General features: G+C 38.5%; 1 protein-coding gene across 2 annotated transcripts in view; it reads left to right on the top strand.

Moving 5' to 3' along the window:
• Window positions 1–15,195, top strand: part of UNC80 (unc-80 homolog, NALCN channel complex subunit) — a 226,726-nt gene that overhangs the window by 144,514 nt on the left and 67,017 nt on the right. For both annotated transcript variants that reach the window (XM_061147929.1, XM_061147928.1), the window contains 6 exons: window positions 503–634; window positions 3,129–3,315; window positions 4,254–4,385; window positions 6,071–6,214; window positions 11,623–11,723; window positions 12,701–12,787. In XM_061147929.1, coding sequence (XP_061003912.1) covers window positions 503–634; window positions 3,129–3,315; window positions 4,254–4,385; window positions 6,071–6,214; window positions 11,623–11,723; window positions 12,701–12,787 — 783 coding nt within the window. The remainder of the gene's footprint in view (window positions 1–502; window positions 635–3,128; window positions 3,316–4,253; window positions 4,386–6,070; window positions 6,215–11,622; window positions 11,724–12,700; window positions 12,788–15,195) is intronic.

Genomic DNA, 15,195 nt, shown 5'->3' with positions numbered 1-15,195 from the left:
CACACACACACACACTTCTCACATGAGAATTAGATTAGCAAAGCCAACCCAAGGTTCAGTTCAATCCTGCAACTTCAAATCCACAGTGTATGGCCCAAGAGATGCTTCTTTTTCCCCCTTCTCTGGTTTTGTAAGCAAACCTAACTCCAATACGAATGAATTCTTGTTCTTTAAAAAGATTAAAATACACAGAAAGGTAAAGTAAGACAATCAAATTTCTATAAACCTCAAGATCACAGTACCATCCCCAGAGGTAAGCACATAAAACTTGCAGACATTTCACTATATATACACAGATGTTTTTGGAGGATGGGGTAATTAACATGAATAGAGATCATACCGTTGAAACCCTTCATTTTATAAATGAGTAAAGTGAGGCCCAGAGACATTCATCATGTGTTTTGTAACAGCCTGTGCTCTGTAAGATTATTTCATGATTTTACTTCAGACTCAATCTAGTTTATTTCCCATCTTACTTCATTCCTCTGGTATCAACTAACAGATCCCACCTCCCAGTATAAATTTCACCCTGCCATCACCAGTGCTCGGAATGCCATCCGTCCCGATGTTTGACCCTCCCTGGGTCCCTCAGTGCAGCGGGAGTGTCCAGGACCCCATTAATGAAGACCAGTCTGTGAGTAACGGACCCTTCCTTTCTTGTATCTTCAGGTTCCATGGTATACTTGTAAGAGAGAAGAGCAATGAGTGTGAGAGACAATGTGGTCTTTTCATCAGAATATAATAACACAGAAGAACAGCCACAAAAGTTCTTTAGTTCTTCTGAAATAGAACAGAGGGAACTAACTTCTGGGGTGAGCATTTGCAGACCTGCAAGCTAAGACAGTTTGTTCTATAATTCAAAGCAGCAGCTGCCTTATAAAGCTACTAAAACCATTAGGTACTGGTTTCTTAGCCAAGGTAGCACTTTTGCTGCCCTTTATTATAGAACAATTTCTTTAACCTGTATACGCTATCCAAGGTGCTTTCCCGGTGGCTCAAATGGTAAAGAATCTGCTTGCAATGCTGGAGATCTGGGTTCGATCCCTGGGTTGGGAAGATCCTCTGGAGAAGGGCATGGCAACCCACTTCAGTATTCTTGCCTGGAGAATCTCCATGGACCGACGAGCCTGGTGGGCTATCGTCCATGGGATCGCAAAAAGTCGAACATGACTGAGCAACTGATACAGCACAGCACGCTATCCAAAAGTGAATGATATTGGCCCTGGATGAATAAGAAAAAGAACTGAGTTGGCTGCTCTTATTTTCCTTATCTGGGCCTTAGTCTGGTCTTTACCTTGTTGATCATCAGTATCATCATCACAAACATCACTCAGAGACCTCAGGTGCATCCTATTCTAATTTGTCACTGCTCTATGTAATGTAATTAATAAAGAGCTAACTTTAGAACACAATCTATTTATAAACAAGAACCAAGAATATGTGCCCTTTGAAAAAAATAAATCTTCAAAACATGCCTTTTTCATGTGTTACATAGCATTTTTCTAAATTTCAAGAGTAATGTAGAAAATTTTGGAAAGTAAAGCAAGAAATAAAGAACATATCTCTATACACAAATTCATGATTATTTCCTTGCATAGTTTCCCATGAGATTTAGGGCAATCAATATGTGAATATTAAAGATTTTTGATAGATCTCACAAAATATTCCCGGGACAATTGTACCATTTTACTCTCATACAACAGAACGGGAAAGCATCTTCCTTATTCAAATTAACTAGTGTTGTCTTTTAATGCCACGTTGAACAGCAAAAAAACAAAGGTATTAGCCTTTTTATTCACACGTCATTAAGAAGTTTGTTGAATATATGAAGTGATGTTGAATATTTTTGCATGTCACATATATTTTCTAGCCTTTTGTAGTTTTCTTTGGAGAGCTGTTTATTTGAATTCTTTACCCATAAGAATATTTTTATTTTAATTCTTCTGCATACACTACCTTCATATCTCATGGTTTTGTGCCAAGATAAAGGCACACTTGGTTCTTCCTCATATATGTAGTAATTCCAGTATCTGAACCACTGGAATAAAGTGGTATAAAGATCTGGTATATCACTGGTATAAAGATCTTTAGTTTTTCTCCCATACATGCAGTGGAAATGTTAGAGTCAAGTCCATCCTCTCTCCCAAGTTCACAGTGAACTTCAAGCGAAGTCCTCTGATTCTATATTTAGTTCTCTTTTCCTTATTCCACAATTCTCGCTTTGTTTTATTATAATCAACCAGCTTGACCCCTGACTCTGAAAATGGACTGCCATGTGGCCCATCAATGCCCTTAATTGCTGTTATGTCATTCATTATAGGAAACTTTTTGTCTTAGTTAAGATGTTGCATAAAGGGAGTTTTAATGACTATAGTCCTTCAGAAGAGTGACCAGTACCCCTTGTCTGTCTCTTAAATCCTACAGACCACAGGCCAACAAAGGCATGTAGAATTGCTACTGTAGACATCAAACTGGTAGTGGAGAATGTCAGTGATCACTTCCCTGTTCTGACACCAATGGCTTTATCCCTAGAGCTCTTGGAATTTGTCTCAGCATAAGCATCATGATTAAGACAAACAGAATGGTCACTTTGCAGAATAAATATTGTCTCCTTTATTGTTTCTTATCTATTATGCTTTTGCGGCTGGTAAACAGAGTCAGATTTTACATTCAACCTTAGTAACACTACCAACTCATAGATCTCTTTCCTCCTCCTTCCCGTGGTTCTGACTTTCTCTTTTATTAACCTTACAAAATAAATATCCTTCATTTAAAATCAGTTCAAGAAATTTTGGTAAGAAAGTATTAAAAATGTTTCTTTGATGTCAGTGTTTAGAGTGAATCATTGATCTTTTTTATCCTAAAAGTGAAAAAAAAAAAGACTGTTTCTAGAAATTACAAACATCTTTGAAGAATTATTCAGACTGAATGAAAAAGAATAGCTTAGTTATACACAGCCTGGAAACTTGGTAGAAAAAGAAACAAATAAACAACATGAAACTAGATCACGAGGCTCTAAACATTTCCTGAGAACAAAGTACCACATCTGAGTCATTCAGTAGACCACTCTTGTCTGTGACCATGCAGAAGAGTTGCTAGTAAACAAACTTGCCTTCATGTCTCCATAGAAATCCTTTTCAGCCCGGGCTGTGTCCCGCTCCCATCAAAGGGCAGAACACATCTTAAAGAACTTGCAACAGGAGGAAGAGAAGAAGCGTCTTGGTCGAGAAGCCAGCCTCATCACTGCCATCCCTATCACCCAGGAGGCTTGCTACGAGCCCACCTGCACACCCAACTCAGAGCCAGAGGAAGAAGGTGCCTCTACACATTGGACTTCTTGGAGGGCTGGGTCTCAGAAAAGGGAAAGGACGTGCTTTAAAATAAACACTGACAATTTCATGTGACTTGAGGTGATAAGCACCCTCTCTCTCTCACTTGCCTCCTGACACTATCTAAAGAAAGAGAAAATTTGTCTTTTTCTAAATGTTTAGAGCTGGCCCGTTTATGGAAAAGGACATTAGCCACATTGAATGAACTAATATGATAATGGATCAAGCAGTGACTATGATTCAGGCAACAGCTGAACCCAGAGTGTGTGCTAAAATATATTCAGTCTTTCATCATTAAAAATGGGGTCAGTCCATTAGCTGCTTTCAACCTTCACAAGTACTGGCAGTTTGTCAGAAAATGATTTATGGGGACGTCTTGGGTTGTCTAGTGGTTAAGACTCTGCACTTCCAACACAGGGGGTGTGGGTTTGATCTCTGGTCAGGGAAATAAGATCCCATGTGCTGCATGGCCAAAATATATCTGTGTGTGTGTATGTGTGTGAATACACATCAATAATGGAGAAGAAAACAGCAACCCACTCCAGTATTCTTGCCTAGAAAGGCCCATGAACAGGGGATCCCAGCAGGCTACAGTCCATGGGGTCACAAAGAGTCAGGCACGACTGAGTGACTAACACACACACATATATCAATAAAAATGGAAGAAAATAAGTAAAGACAAAAATTGTAAAGAAAATAATTCATGAACCATTCTAAATTCAGTGATTTTCCGCCCTGCTTTTGTGAAATTTTTGGGAGGAATTTTCTGTCACTCTTTCTGCGTTTTTTCCTTTCCTAAGTACACTCTAAATCATTTAAAGCCTTACATTCTGAGAGCTATATACACTTCGATGTAAGTACAAGTGTAGTTGTGATGATAACTGTTACAAAACCAAAGTTCATGTTCCCTGTTTTCTTTGCCAGTAGAAGAAGTCACCAATCTGGCCTCTCGTCGACTGTCTGTGAGTCCGTCCTGTACCTCCAGCACTTCCCACAGGAATTACTCCTTCCGCCGAGGATCAGTCTGGTCAGTGCGTTCAGCCGTCAGCGCTGAAGGTGTGTCCTCTTACAAATGTGTCCTTTATTCCTTATGTGTTTGAAACCATTTCATGACTTCATTACACTGTTTTCATTAAATAACTTGCTTCCTGATTCGAAGTTCTGAAAAGATAGATTGAGTGGTATTCTAAAAAAAAAAAAATTGTTGATTTAATGCAACAAATGTCCTTGACAAGTTGGTTCTATTTTAATTACATTAATGTAATCATATTGCTGAGGGTTTAGTAAAACATTATTCTAGGCAGTTTTCAACCCTGACTACACGTTGCAGTCAACCAGGGAGCTTTTTTAAAATGTCCAGGTAACACCCAAGATCAAATCAGAATCTCTAAGGGTGGACTCACCACCTCAGTGTTTTTAAAATTTACCCGGTGATATCAGTGTGCAACTAAAGAGTCAGCGGGATGTTTTAGGATGCTGTTCTGGAATAACAATAATCAAAGAACAAAGCTCATGCCACTCCTGTAATGAAACCTGACTCCAGAGGAGAAGCGTGATGCTCTTCAGGTCCAAGAATTTATAAACTATGCCTCTCTAATGCTGAGGAACTGTCTGGGACTCACTGCTTTGTGATTATACAGATTTCATCACTGATTTATGAAGTCATCAAAAAGTTAGACAGAAACCAGTTGTTCTCAACCCTTTATTGCACAGCCCTGGAAAACTTCAAATGCTAACTAATCACCACTTACAGGGCGGGGGCCCAAAGATACCTATATTTTTTATAGCATCTTTACTGAGATATAATTTGTATACCATAAAATTCACCCTTTTGAAGTATGTAATGCAATTGGTTGATAGTATATTTGTAGAGTTTGCAACTGTCACTGCTACTTAGTTTCAGAATATTTTCATTATCCCCAAACAGGGATATCTTATATCCTTTAGAAGTCACTCATCCACCATTTCCCCCAACTCCAAGAAGTAGTCTACTTTCCATTTCTATGGACTTGCCTATTCAGCACATTTTATAGGAATCGAACCATACAGTACATGGCCTTTTGTGACTAGATTCTTTCACTCAGCATATTTTCAAGGTTGACCCATTTGTCACATGTATCAGTTCTTCATTCCTTCTTATCACCAAATAATATTCTATTGTATGGATACACCACATTTTGCTGACCACTTCATCAGTTATTGGACATTTGTGTTATTTTCATCTCAGTTACTATGAATTATGATGCTATGAGAAGTTACGTGTAAATTTTGTGAGGAATATTGTCAAGCTACTTCAGAAGTTTCTGTATCATTTTATATTCTTATCAAAAAGTGTGAAGTCTTCAGTTGTTCCACACCCTTGAAAAGACACGGTAATCTTGCAAATGAAGAGCAAAGTTGGAAAACTCACATTTCCTAATTTCAAAACTTAGTACAAAGCTGCAGTAATCAAGATTGTGTGGTGTTGACTTGAGGATTGATATACAGATCAATGGCATAGGTTGGGACCAGAAGTAAACCATTACATGTATGTCAGTTTCATGTTTAGAAAGGGTACCATGAAACTTCAATGGGGAAAGAAGAGTCTTTTCAGCAAGTGATGCTGTGACAGCTAGATGTCTACACACACCAAAAAAGTGTTCTATAGGCAGGCCTTGAACTGAGAAATGTTGTTGTGTTAGAATGTTCTGAGAATGTCCCTAGCACTGAGAAAAGCTTCCCGGTTATGTCTCCCTCCTCAGATGAGGAACACACCACCGAACACACGCCCAACCACCACGTGCCTCAGCCCCCGCAGGCTGTGTTCCCAGCATGCATCTGTGCAGCCGTGCTCCCCATCGTCCATCTGATGGAGGACGGTGAGGTGCGAGAGGATGGAGTGGCAGGTATGGCTCTGACTAGTAACACCATTTAGTAAATACTTGAGGTATTCGTCTGACAAAGGACAGTTGGGTGCTCTTGAAGACATGAACCGTTGGCCACACACGGAGTTCTTTTATGCACACGTTATATTTACAGATTTGCTATACACTGAACTAACACTGTCACTTCCTCCACTTTCTCCTCTCATAACCTTTATGACCAAGAAACTGCATTTAAAATATGTAGTTCAGTCCGGGAGTGTTGTTCATGTCCAGAGAACAGAGCAATGCTTATTTGACCTCATAGGAACCAAATAGTGATTTTAGCCACCTTAGAAATCTTAGTTATTGGCTTGACATCTTTAATACTGTCTTTCTCAGTTGATTACCTTTTCAGAGGTAGTATCTATAGAGGATAGCTACAAAATGAAATAATAAATGAGGGGTAAAGATGAGTTACATTTGTGACAGATAACAGATTAATATTATTTTTTTAAAAACCTTTATAACTTAATAATGACTTTTTTAAACTCCAATAGAGAAATGGACAAAGGATATAAACACACAATCCAATGGCCAATATCATCTGTAAATAACACTGTTGTTTAAAACAACAATGAAATCTTACTTTTAATATAAAAAATTGCAAGGATTATTTTAAACAAAAATATACATGGTTGGTAAATATTCAGAGAAAAGAGCATTATCACACCTTGCTGATGGCAGTAAAAATCTAATGCAAGCATCTTGAAACAGTGTCATAGTGTGCATCATAAAAGCCTTAAAAGTGTGAACACCCTTTGACACAGATCTTGATCTCTAGCAATTTCCTAAGGCAGTATTGAGGGGTGAACAAAGGTTTATATAGAATACTGAACATTGAACATATTAGAAAGAACAAATATTTGAAAATATTATAATAGCTGACAATAGGATATTAGTTCATTGTGGTATTTCCAAATGACAGCATTCTGTGCACATTAGAAATAATATCCTAGAAAAATATTAATACGATAAGTATTCAATTTATTGCTAATTAAAAATGTGAGTACCTAAGACTATTTTCTATACAATATTATTTAAAGATACATGTAAATATGTATTTCATGTGTATGAAAAATCATACTCTGAAATGTTTATAGTTGTTTTGAAGAGGGAGTGAAAAAGTTGGCTTAAAACTCAACATTCAGAAAACTAAGATTATGGTACCAGGTCCCATCACTTCACGGCAAATAGATGGGGAAACAATGGAAACAGTGACAGATTTTATTTTCTTGGGCTCCAAAATCATGGCAGATGGTGACTGCAGCCATGAAATTAAAAGACACTTGCTCCTTGCAAGAAAAGCTGTGACAAACCTAGACAGCATATTAAAAAGAAGAGACGTTACTTTGCCAACGAAGGTCCATCTAGTCAAAGCTATGGTTTTTCCAGTAGTCATGTATGGATGTGAGAGTTGGATCATAAAGAAGCCCGAGTGTTGAAGAATTGATGCTTTTGAATTGTAGTGTTGGAGAAGACTCTTGAGAGTCCCCTGGACTGCTAGGAGATCAAACAAGTCAATCTTAAAGGAAATCAGTCCTGAATATTCACTGGAAGGACTGATGCTGAAGCTCCAATACTTTGGCCACCTGATTCAAAGAGTTGACTAATTAGAAAAGACCCTGTTGCTGGGAAAGAGTCAAGGCAGGAGGAGAAGGGGATGACAGTGGATGAGATGGTTGGATGGCATCACTGACTCAATGGACTTGAGTTTGAGCAAGCTCTGGGAGATGGTGAAGGAAAGGAAGCCTGGCGTGCTGCAGTCCATGGGGTTGCAAAGAGTCGGACACGACTGAGCGACTGAACAACAACAAGACATGTCTTATTCTCCTCCTTGTCTTTTCTGTATTTTTCATGTTGCAAGCATTAAATGCCTTCCTTAAAGTCAGAATAAAAATAGTGTTATACACCATACACAAAAATAAACTCAAAATGGATTAAAGATCTAAATGTAAGACCAGAAACTATAAAACTCCTAGAGGAGAACATAGGCAAAACACTCTCCGACATAAATCATAGCAAGATCCTCTATGACCCACCTCCCAGAATATTGGAAATAAAAGCAAAACTAAACAAATGGGACCTAATGAAACTTAAAAGCTTTTGCACTACAAAGGAAACTATAAGTAAGGTGAAAAGACAGCCCTCAGATTGGGAGAAAATAATAGCAAATGAAGAAACAGACAAAGGATTCATCTCAAAAATATACAAGCAACTCTTGAAGCTCAATTCCAGAAAAATAAATGACCCAATCAAAAAATGGGGCAAAGAACTAAACAGACATTTCTCCAAAGAAGACATACAGATGGCTAACAAACACATGAAAAGATGCTCAACATCACTCATTATTAGAGAAATGCAAATCAAAACCACAATGAGGTACCATTACACGCCAGTCAGGATGGCTGCTATCCAAAAGTCTACAAGCAATAAATGCTGGAGAGGGTGTGGAGAAAAGGGAACCCTCTTACACTGTTGGTGGGAATGCAAACTAGTACAGCCGCTATGGAAAACAGTGTGGAGATTTCTTAAAAAACTGGAAATAGAACTGCCATATGACCCAGCAATCCCACTTCTGGGCATACACACTGAGGAAACCAGATCTGAAAGAGACACGTGCACCCCAATGTTCATCGCAGCACTGTTTATAATAGCCAGGACATGGAAGCAACCTAGATGCCCATCAGCAGATGAATGGATAAGGAAGCTGTGGTACATATACACCATGGAATATTACTCAGCCATTAAAAAGAATTCATTTGAACCAGTCCTAATGAGATGGATGAAGCTGGAGCCCCTTATACAGAGTGAAGTAAGCCAGAAAGATAAAGAACATTACAGCATACTGACACATGTATATGGAATTTAGAAAGATGGTAATGACAACCCTATATGCAGAACAGAAAAAGAGACACAGAAATACAGAACAGACTTTTGAACTTTGTGGGAGAATGTGAGGGTGGGATATTTCAAAAGAACAGCATGTATACTATCTATGGTGAAACAAATCACCAGCCCAGGTGGGATGCACGAGACAAGTGCTCCGGCCTGGTGCACTGGGAAGACCCAGAGGAATCGGGTGGAGAGGGAGGTGGGAGGGGGGATCGGGATTGGGAATACATGTAAATCCATGGCTGATTCATATCAATGTATGACAAAACCCACTGGAAAAAAAAATAGTAATAATAAAAAAAAAAGAAAAAAAAAAAAAAAGAGACACAGAAATACAGAACAGACTTTTGAACTCTGTGGGAGAATGTGAGGGTGGGATATTTCAAAAGAACAGCATGTATACTATCTATGGTGAAACAGATCGCCAGCCCAGGTGGGATGCATGAGACAAGTGCTCGGGCCTGGTGCACTGGGAGGACCGAGAGGAATCGGGTGGAGAGGGAGGTGGGAGCGGGGATCGGGATGGGGAATACGTGTAGATCCATGGCTGATTCATGTCAATGTATGACAAAACCCACTGAAATGATGTGAAGTGATTAGCCTCCAACTAATAAAAAAAAAAAAATAGTGTTATAGACATAGTTTTGCAACCAATTTCAACCTAACAAAAACCTGCATTTATTTTAATTATTTATGAAGCTACATGGGAGCTAAAGCTTATTTTGCATATCTCTTGTTAATATTATTCATAAAGCTCAGTTTTAATTGGATGGTTAGCTTCTGAAGCAAAAAAGATGGTATAATTTATTTAAAATATAGCCTGAAAAGTAAATTCATGCTAAATTTCATATTCCTAGTTTAGGAAATTGAACTAAACTATTTAAACTGAAGATCATCTGTTTCTTCTCCACTACTCATTTTTACCCACCTGCTTTCTTAGCCTGGGCACTTCCAGGCAGTCTTAGCCGGCTACCTTCCCCAAAGAAGTAGCACTTTTTCTTTCACATTCACTTCAGTTCAGTTCAGTTCAGTCTCTCAGTCATGTCTGACTCTTTGTGACTCCATGAATCACAGCATGCCAGGCCTCCCTGTCTATCACCAACTCCTGGAGATTACTCAAACTCACGTCCATCGAGTCGGTGATACCATCCAGCCATCTCATCCTTTGTCGTCCCCTTCTCCTCCTGCCCCCAATTCTTCCCAGCATCAGGGTCTTTTCAAATGAGTCAACTTTTCGTATGAGGTGGCCAAAGTACTGGAGTTTCAGCTTCAGCATCAGTCCTTCCAATGAACACCCAGGACTGATCTCCTTTAGGATGGACTGGTTGTATCTCCTTGCAGTCCAAGGGACTCTCAAGAGTCTTTCCCAACACCACAGTTCAAAAGCATCAATTCTTCGGTGCTCAGCTTTCTTCACAGTCGAACTCTCACATCCATACATGACCACTAGGAAAAATTATTTATTCCTAAATCATCCTCATTAGAAGTGGGAACCTTAACTATTACTGGCTCAACTATGTCATCTTTTTGAAGGAGTTATTATTGAAAGCATTTATGTGAACAATATAAGGTCAGGTCTAATTCATATGCATTCTAAACAAAAACATATTTTCTAAAACCCAAAAGATTACATTAGAAGTTTCTCCACACAGCAAACAATGAAATAGGACTTTCATAAGTACTTACCACTGTTAATATTAGGATGATTTCCAAAACAAAGATTCATAAATGTATTCTTGTTTATTAAGGTATAGTTGACTTATAACATTGTGCTAGTTTTAGATATGCAACATAAACATTTGATGTATGTGTATATTGCAAAATGAATACCACAGTAAGTTTAGTTAACATTCATCTCCACACATAGTTACAATGTTTTTTTATGATGAGAACTTTTAATATCTATTCTCTTAACAGCTTTCAAATATACAATATAGTACTGTTAAATATAATCATCATGCTGTACATTTCTAGGATTTATTTATCTTAGAACTGGAAGTTTGTAACCGTTTGATCACCTTCACTCAGCCCCATTGCCACCCTCCACCTCTGGTAACCATTCTGTTCTCTGTATCTATGAGTCTGGGTTTTTCTTACATTCCACATGTAATTGAGATCATCCATTTGTCTTTCTGTGTCTGACTTCTTTCACTTTGCATAACACACTCAATGTCCATCCATAATGTTGTTAAGTAGGAGAATTTCCTTCTTTTTAAGCTTGAATGATTTTCCACTGTATATCACAAATACATTCTTTAGAGAAGCTAGTATTTAAAGACCATCCTATACACTTTTGTCACTTTTTCTTTATAGGCTAAAGTATTCAGAAACAGCAACAAAGAGAACAATACTTACCTTCAATAGAAAAAGTGTTCATAGAACTCTGTAAGGCAAAAATTTTAGAGAAACCAATTAAAGCTTAGAAATTATTTGAACACTATATCTGATAGATTTATGTCCATTTAAAATGAATGTTCAATTTATTTTCTCTTCTAAAGTGAGTGCTGTGGCCCAGCAAGTCTTATGGAATTGTCTAATTGAAGATCCGTCAACAGTTCTTCGACATTTTCTGGAAAAACTGACCATCAGCAATAGACAAGTAAAATCTATGTTTATAGTAGTTTTGTGTGTGAACCTGGTTAAACAACAAGCAGTGGACTTTATTGTGATATTCATGCAACATTGGTTGACACATAACCAAGAAGTACTCTGGATAATGATAATAATGAACAAATTAAACTTTGCTGTTTTCTTTTGAATTTTCCCATTAACTGATGTCTCCATATGAGTATGGTACACTGCTAGTAATGACCGTAGATACTGAAAGATTCTCAGTCTTTTAAACAAAAATTAAATTCAATTTAATGTTTTCAGTGTTGAGTACATTTACTGAATTCTGATTGGTTGGTAGTATGTGATACAGGTAATATTATTAGTGTATGTTGAAACTCTCCTTTAGTCAAGAAATTTAATTTACCAGTTCACCCAATAATAAGAAAATACCAAAGAAAAGTAGCTTTCTGAGAAATGACAAAATACACCAATAATTACAAATTATTTCTTCATTTCTATATTGTTGTTCTGTTTGCCGGACAATTAAGTTTAGTTTCTGAAAGGAAGGTTAATTATAAACATCTACCTAGGAAACAGAACTATGAAGTTTAATAAACCTAATTTATTAATAGTTTCTTAAGATAGGTCCTCGTCACATTTTCATCATACCCAAAAGCTATAGAAAATAGAGTTGACTAAATATACAGCTTTCCTGTGATTTGCCTGTGAGTCAGTCTATATTGCTATAGTCTGATTGCCTATAGAGTCAGTCTCAGGTTTTATTTTTTAAAAATGACTGACTATTGCTTAGTAACTTCATATGCTAGCTTCTAGGAGAATGTATTACAGTTGGCTTAAATAATTTAACAAGCATCACAAATACTATATTAAAATGCTGAACATAAGAGAAATCAACATGTGGGCAAAAGTAAGAAAAATTCCCCCACCGTGCTATTCAAAAAGTTAACATTATTTCCTACAACATGGTAGCTGAACGAGACATAGACTCTGTTGCTCTTTCAGGATGAGTTAATGTACATGCTGCGCAAACTGCTCCTGAATATCGGAGACTTCCCTGCTCAGACCTCTCACATCCTGTTCAACTACTTGGTGAGTCTCACCTCCAGTAGGTTGTAAATGTTCATTTCCAAGTAAGAAGCAACAGTGCGCGAAAAAGACCTCAGGGGATTTTTTCAAATAAATTTTCGTTAACTGTGTGCCTGAAGTTGCATCATAGTCAGCTGAATTCACCACTGTTTATATGGGAAAACTCCTCCTGGCACCATCCTTGGCATGTGATGGGCACTCAATAAATGTCTGTTTCCTCCCTGTCTCTCTTTAGCATTATACAACTTCCTCATGTCAGTCCTTAATTTTAGTTTTCTGTTGAAAAATGTATGTGTCGTTTTTAGTCATTCTTTCTCTTTTCATATCTCCCTGTTTAGAACACAGACACACACACACACACACACACAGAGGAAAATGTTGCCCTAGATACAAAGTATTTGTGAGTGTATTTTTCCATAGCAACTCTCTATGCTTTACATTGTTCTCACAGCTCCTTCTTGAACGCTCCAGAATTTGCCAGTTTCTTCACATTCTCCTCCTTATACCCTAAATGAATATGCAGTTTGGGGACTGTTGGCTTGATGACTGTTCTTTTAAACTACACCTTAATCCAAGCAGACAGATGGCCGAATGAATTTCAGTGCTGGGACAATGTTCTCTCTCCCTAACCATCACTGGTCTTTTGCAAGTGGGGAAATAGAAGAGTTATCCATATGCATCTGCAGCAGGATGATAAATTTAACTCAATGCTACTACTCTGATGTGCAAACAAAAGTTGTAATTCCTTCCCTATGTTTATGACTGAGGTGGTTTTCATTATGAATGCCCACCTGTTGGTGGACAAGGGGAAAAATATAAATAAGCGTCCAATCCAGTTTTAAGTTCAGATTGATAGAAATATATAAATAGTACCTTTGGATAGTATCTGGTCTCTCTTGTCTAAAGATACTTAATTTCTAGGAACTCTCCTCTCTCCTAACTTCTTTCATCTCTAGATGTTATGTGCTGTGTTATATGTTATAACACATATGTGTTATGTTATGTGTTATGAGTTGGGGAGAAAAAAGACCTTTGCTCAGAATTCTATCTCCTGTCCAGTGTTTGCTCCAGCTCCTCCCCTTGTGAGACAGAGCTCTCTATCTGGCTGGTTGCTGGATGCCTGACTGGTGGAAGCTGAAGCCCATGGCTTCTGTAACTTGCAAACCTTTTCTACTCCCAGCAGAGCTTGCTGGGAGACTCCATCTCAGCTCCTGCTGGTGCTACCCACCCCTCCGAGTTCTGGTTGTCCCATATGGCTTTAGATGAGGAAGTCCTCTGACTAGAGCATCCTGCCTGGTGAACCAGCCTATGGCAGTTCTATCCAAAAATCTCTCCAGCCAAGCTTTCTGCTACTTTTTCTCCTATCTGCACTACTCAAAACTCCAAGGTAGATTAGCACAGCCAAAAATATAAGAGCCTCCTTCGGTTTAAGTATGTGCCCTGCCAAGTTTATGTTACAGCCCAGACTGGTATCAAAAGGCTCTGTGGTGAACTCTTGTCAGAGACACAAACACTGGAGGCAAAAGCCCCTTTGGGGTGCCTGCTCCTTCCCCAAGTCACTGGATGGGGGAAACACTTATATGGCTCCCCTCCATCCTTTTACCCTGGGACAAGAAAATGGCCATTTCAGTTCCCTTCTGCCAGATTCTCCTTTCAACTCCAAATAAGCCTTAACACTAGACATAAATCCTCCCAACTATGTCATTGATAAGTTCCTAGAGCAAAGGGCTTGGTACACATTGGCCACTTGCTGTATAACCTTGTTTTATATAAACCCCAATCTTCCCCTGAATCCCAAGCACGTGCATGCTTCAGGTGAGCTAGGGAAAGGGGTTTTGTACTCAGAATGGCAGAACAGTGAAGGGTGGAGTCATGTTTTAAACAATTACCCCTATTGTACCTCTCTTTTTTCTAACAACTATTATAGTATGTGAGATAGGGAGTTGGGGTACATGATCTTTATCTTCCAGTCTTCGTTAGGAACTTTTAAACCTACTGCCCAGCTTGACTCAGTGATCTTCAATCTGGGGGTCTTAGTCCATCCAAGGGTATGTGAAGAGTTTTGAATCAGTTTGCTGCCCAAATAGTTTTAAAGGAATAAATCTCCAAATCCTCATTTTGTAGGTATGCACTAACACTTCTTGAGCATGTCTGCCATCTCAGTCATCACCATACACCAGAAAGGCCCACTCTGACCCTCCCAGGTATCACCAGGCTGCATTGATAGACGTGTAACACAGGGAAAGAATCTGATGTACTGTATTAGATTTAAGGAAGCCTCATTTCTGATTGATTGAGGCCCTTTAAACCCACAAGACTTCCCACCTTTTCCTGTCTTCTATAGATGTCTACTAGGTATGAGGTTTGGCCATAATTGGGGTGTTCAGCCTTCAAAGTCACCAAAGTGCACT

The sequence above is a fragment of the Dama dama genome, chromosome 8 (assembly GCF_033118175.1).
Source record: "Dama dama isolate Ldn47 chromosome 8, ASM3311817v1, whole genome shotgun sequence".
NCBI lineage: Eukaryota > Metazoa > Chordata > Mammalia > Artiodactyla > Cervidae > Dama > Dama dama.
Note: the sequence above shows the minus strand (reverse complement) of the source record. Positions and strands in the feature narration are given on the sequence as shown.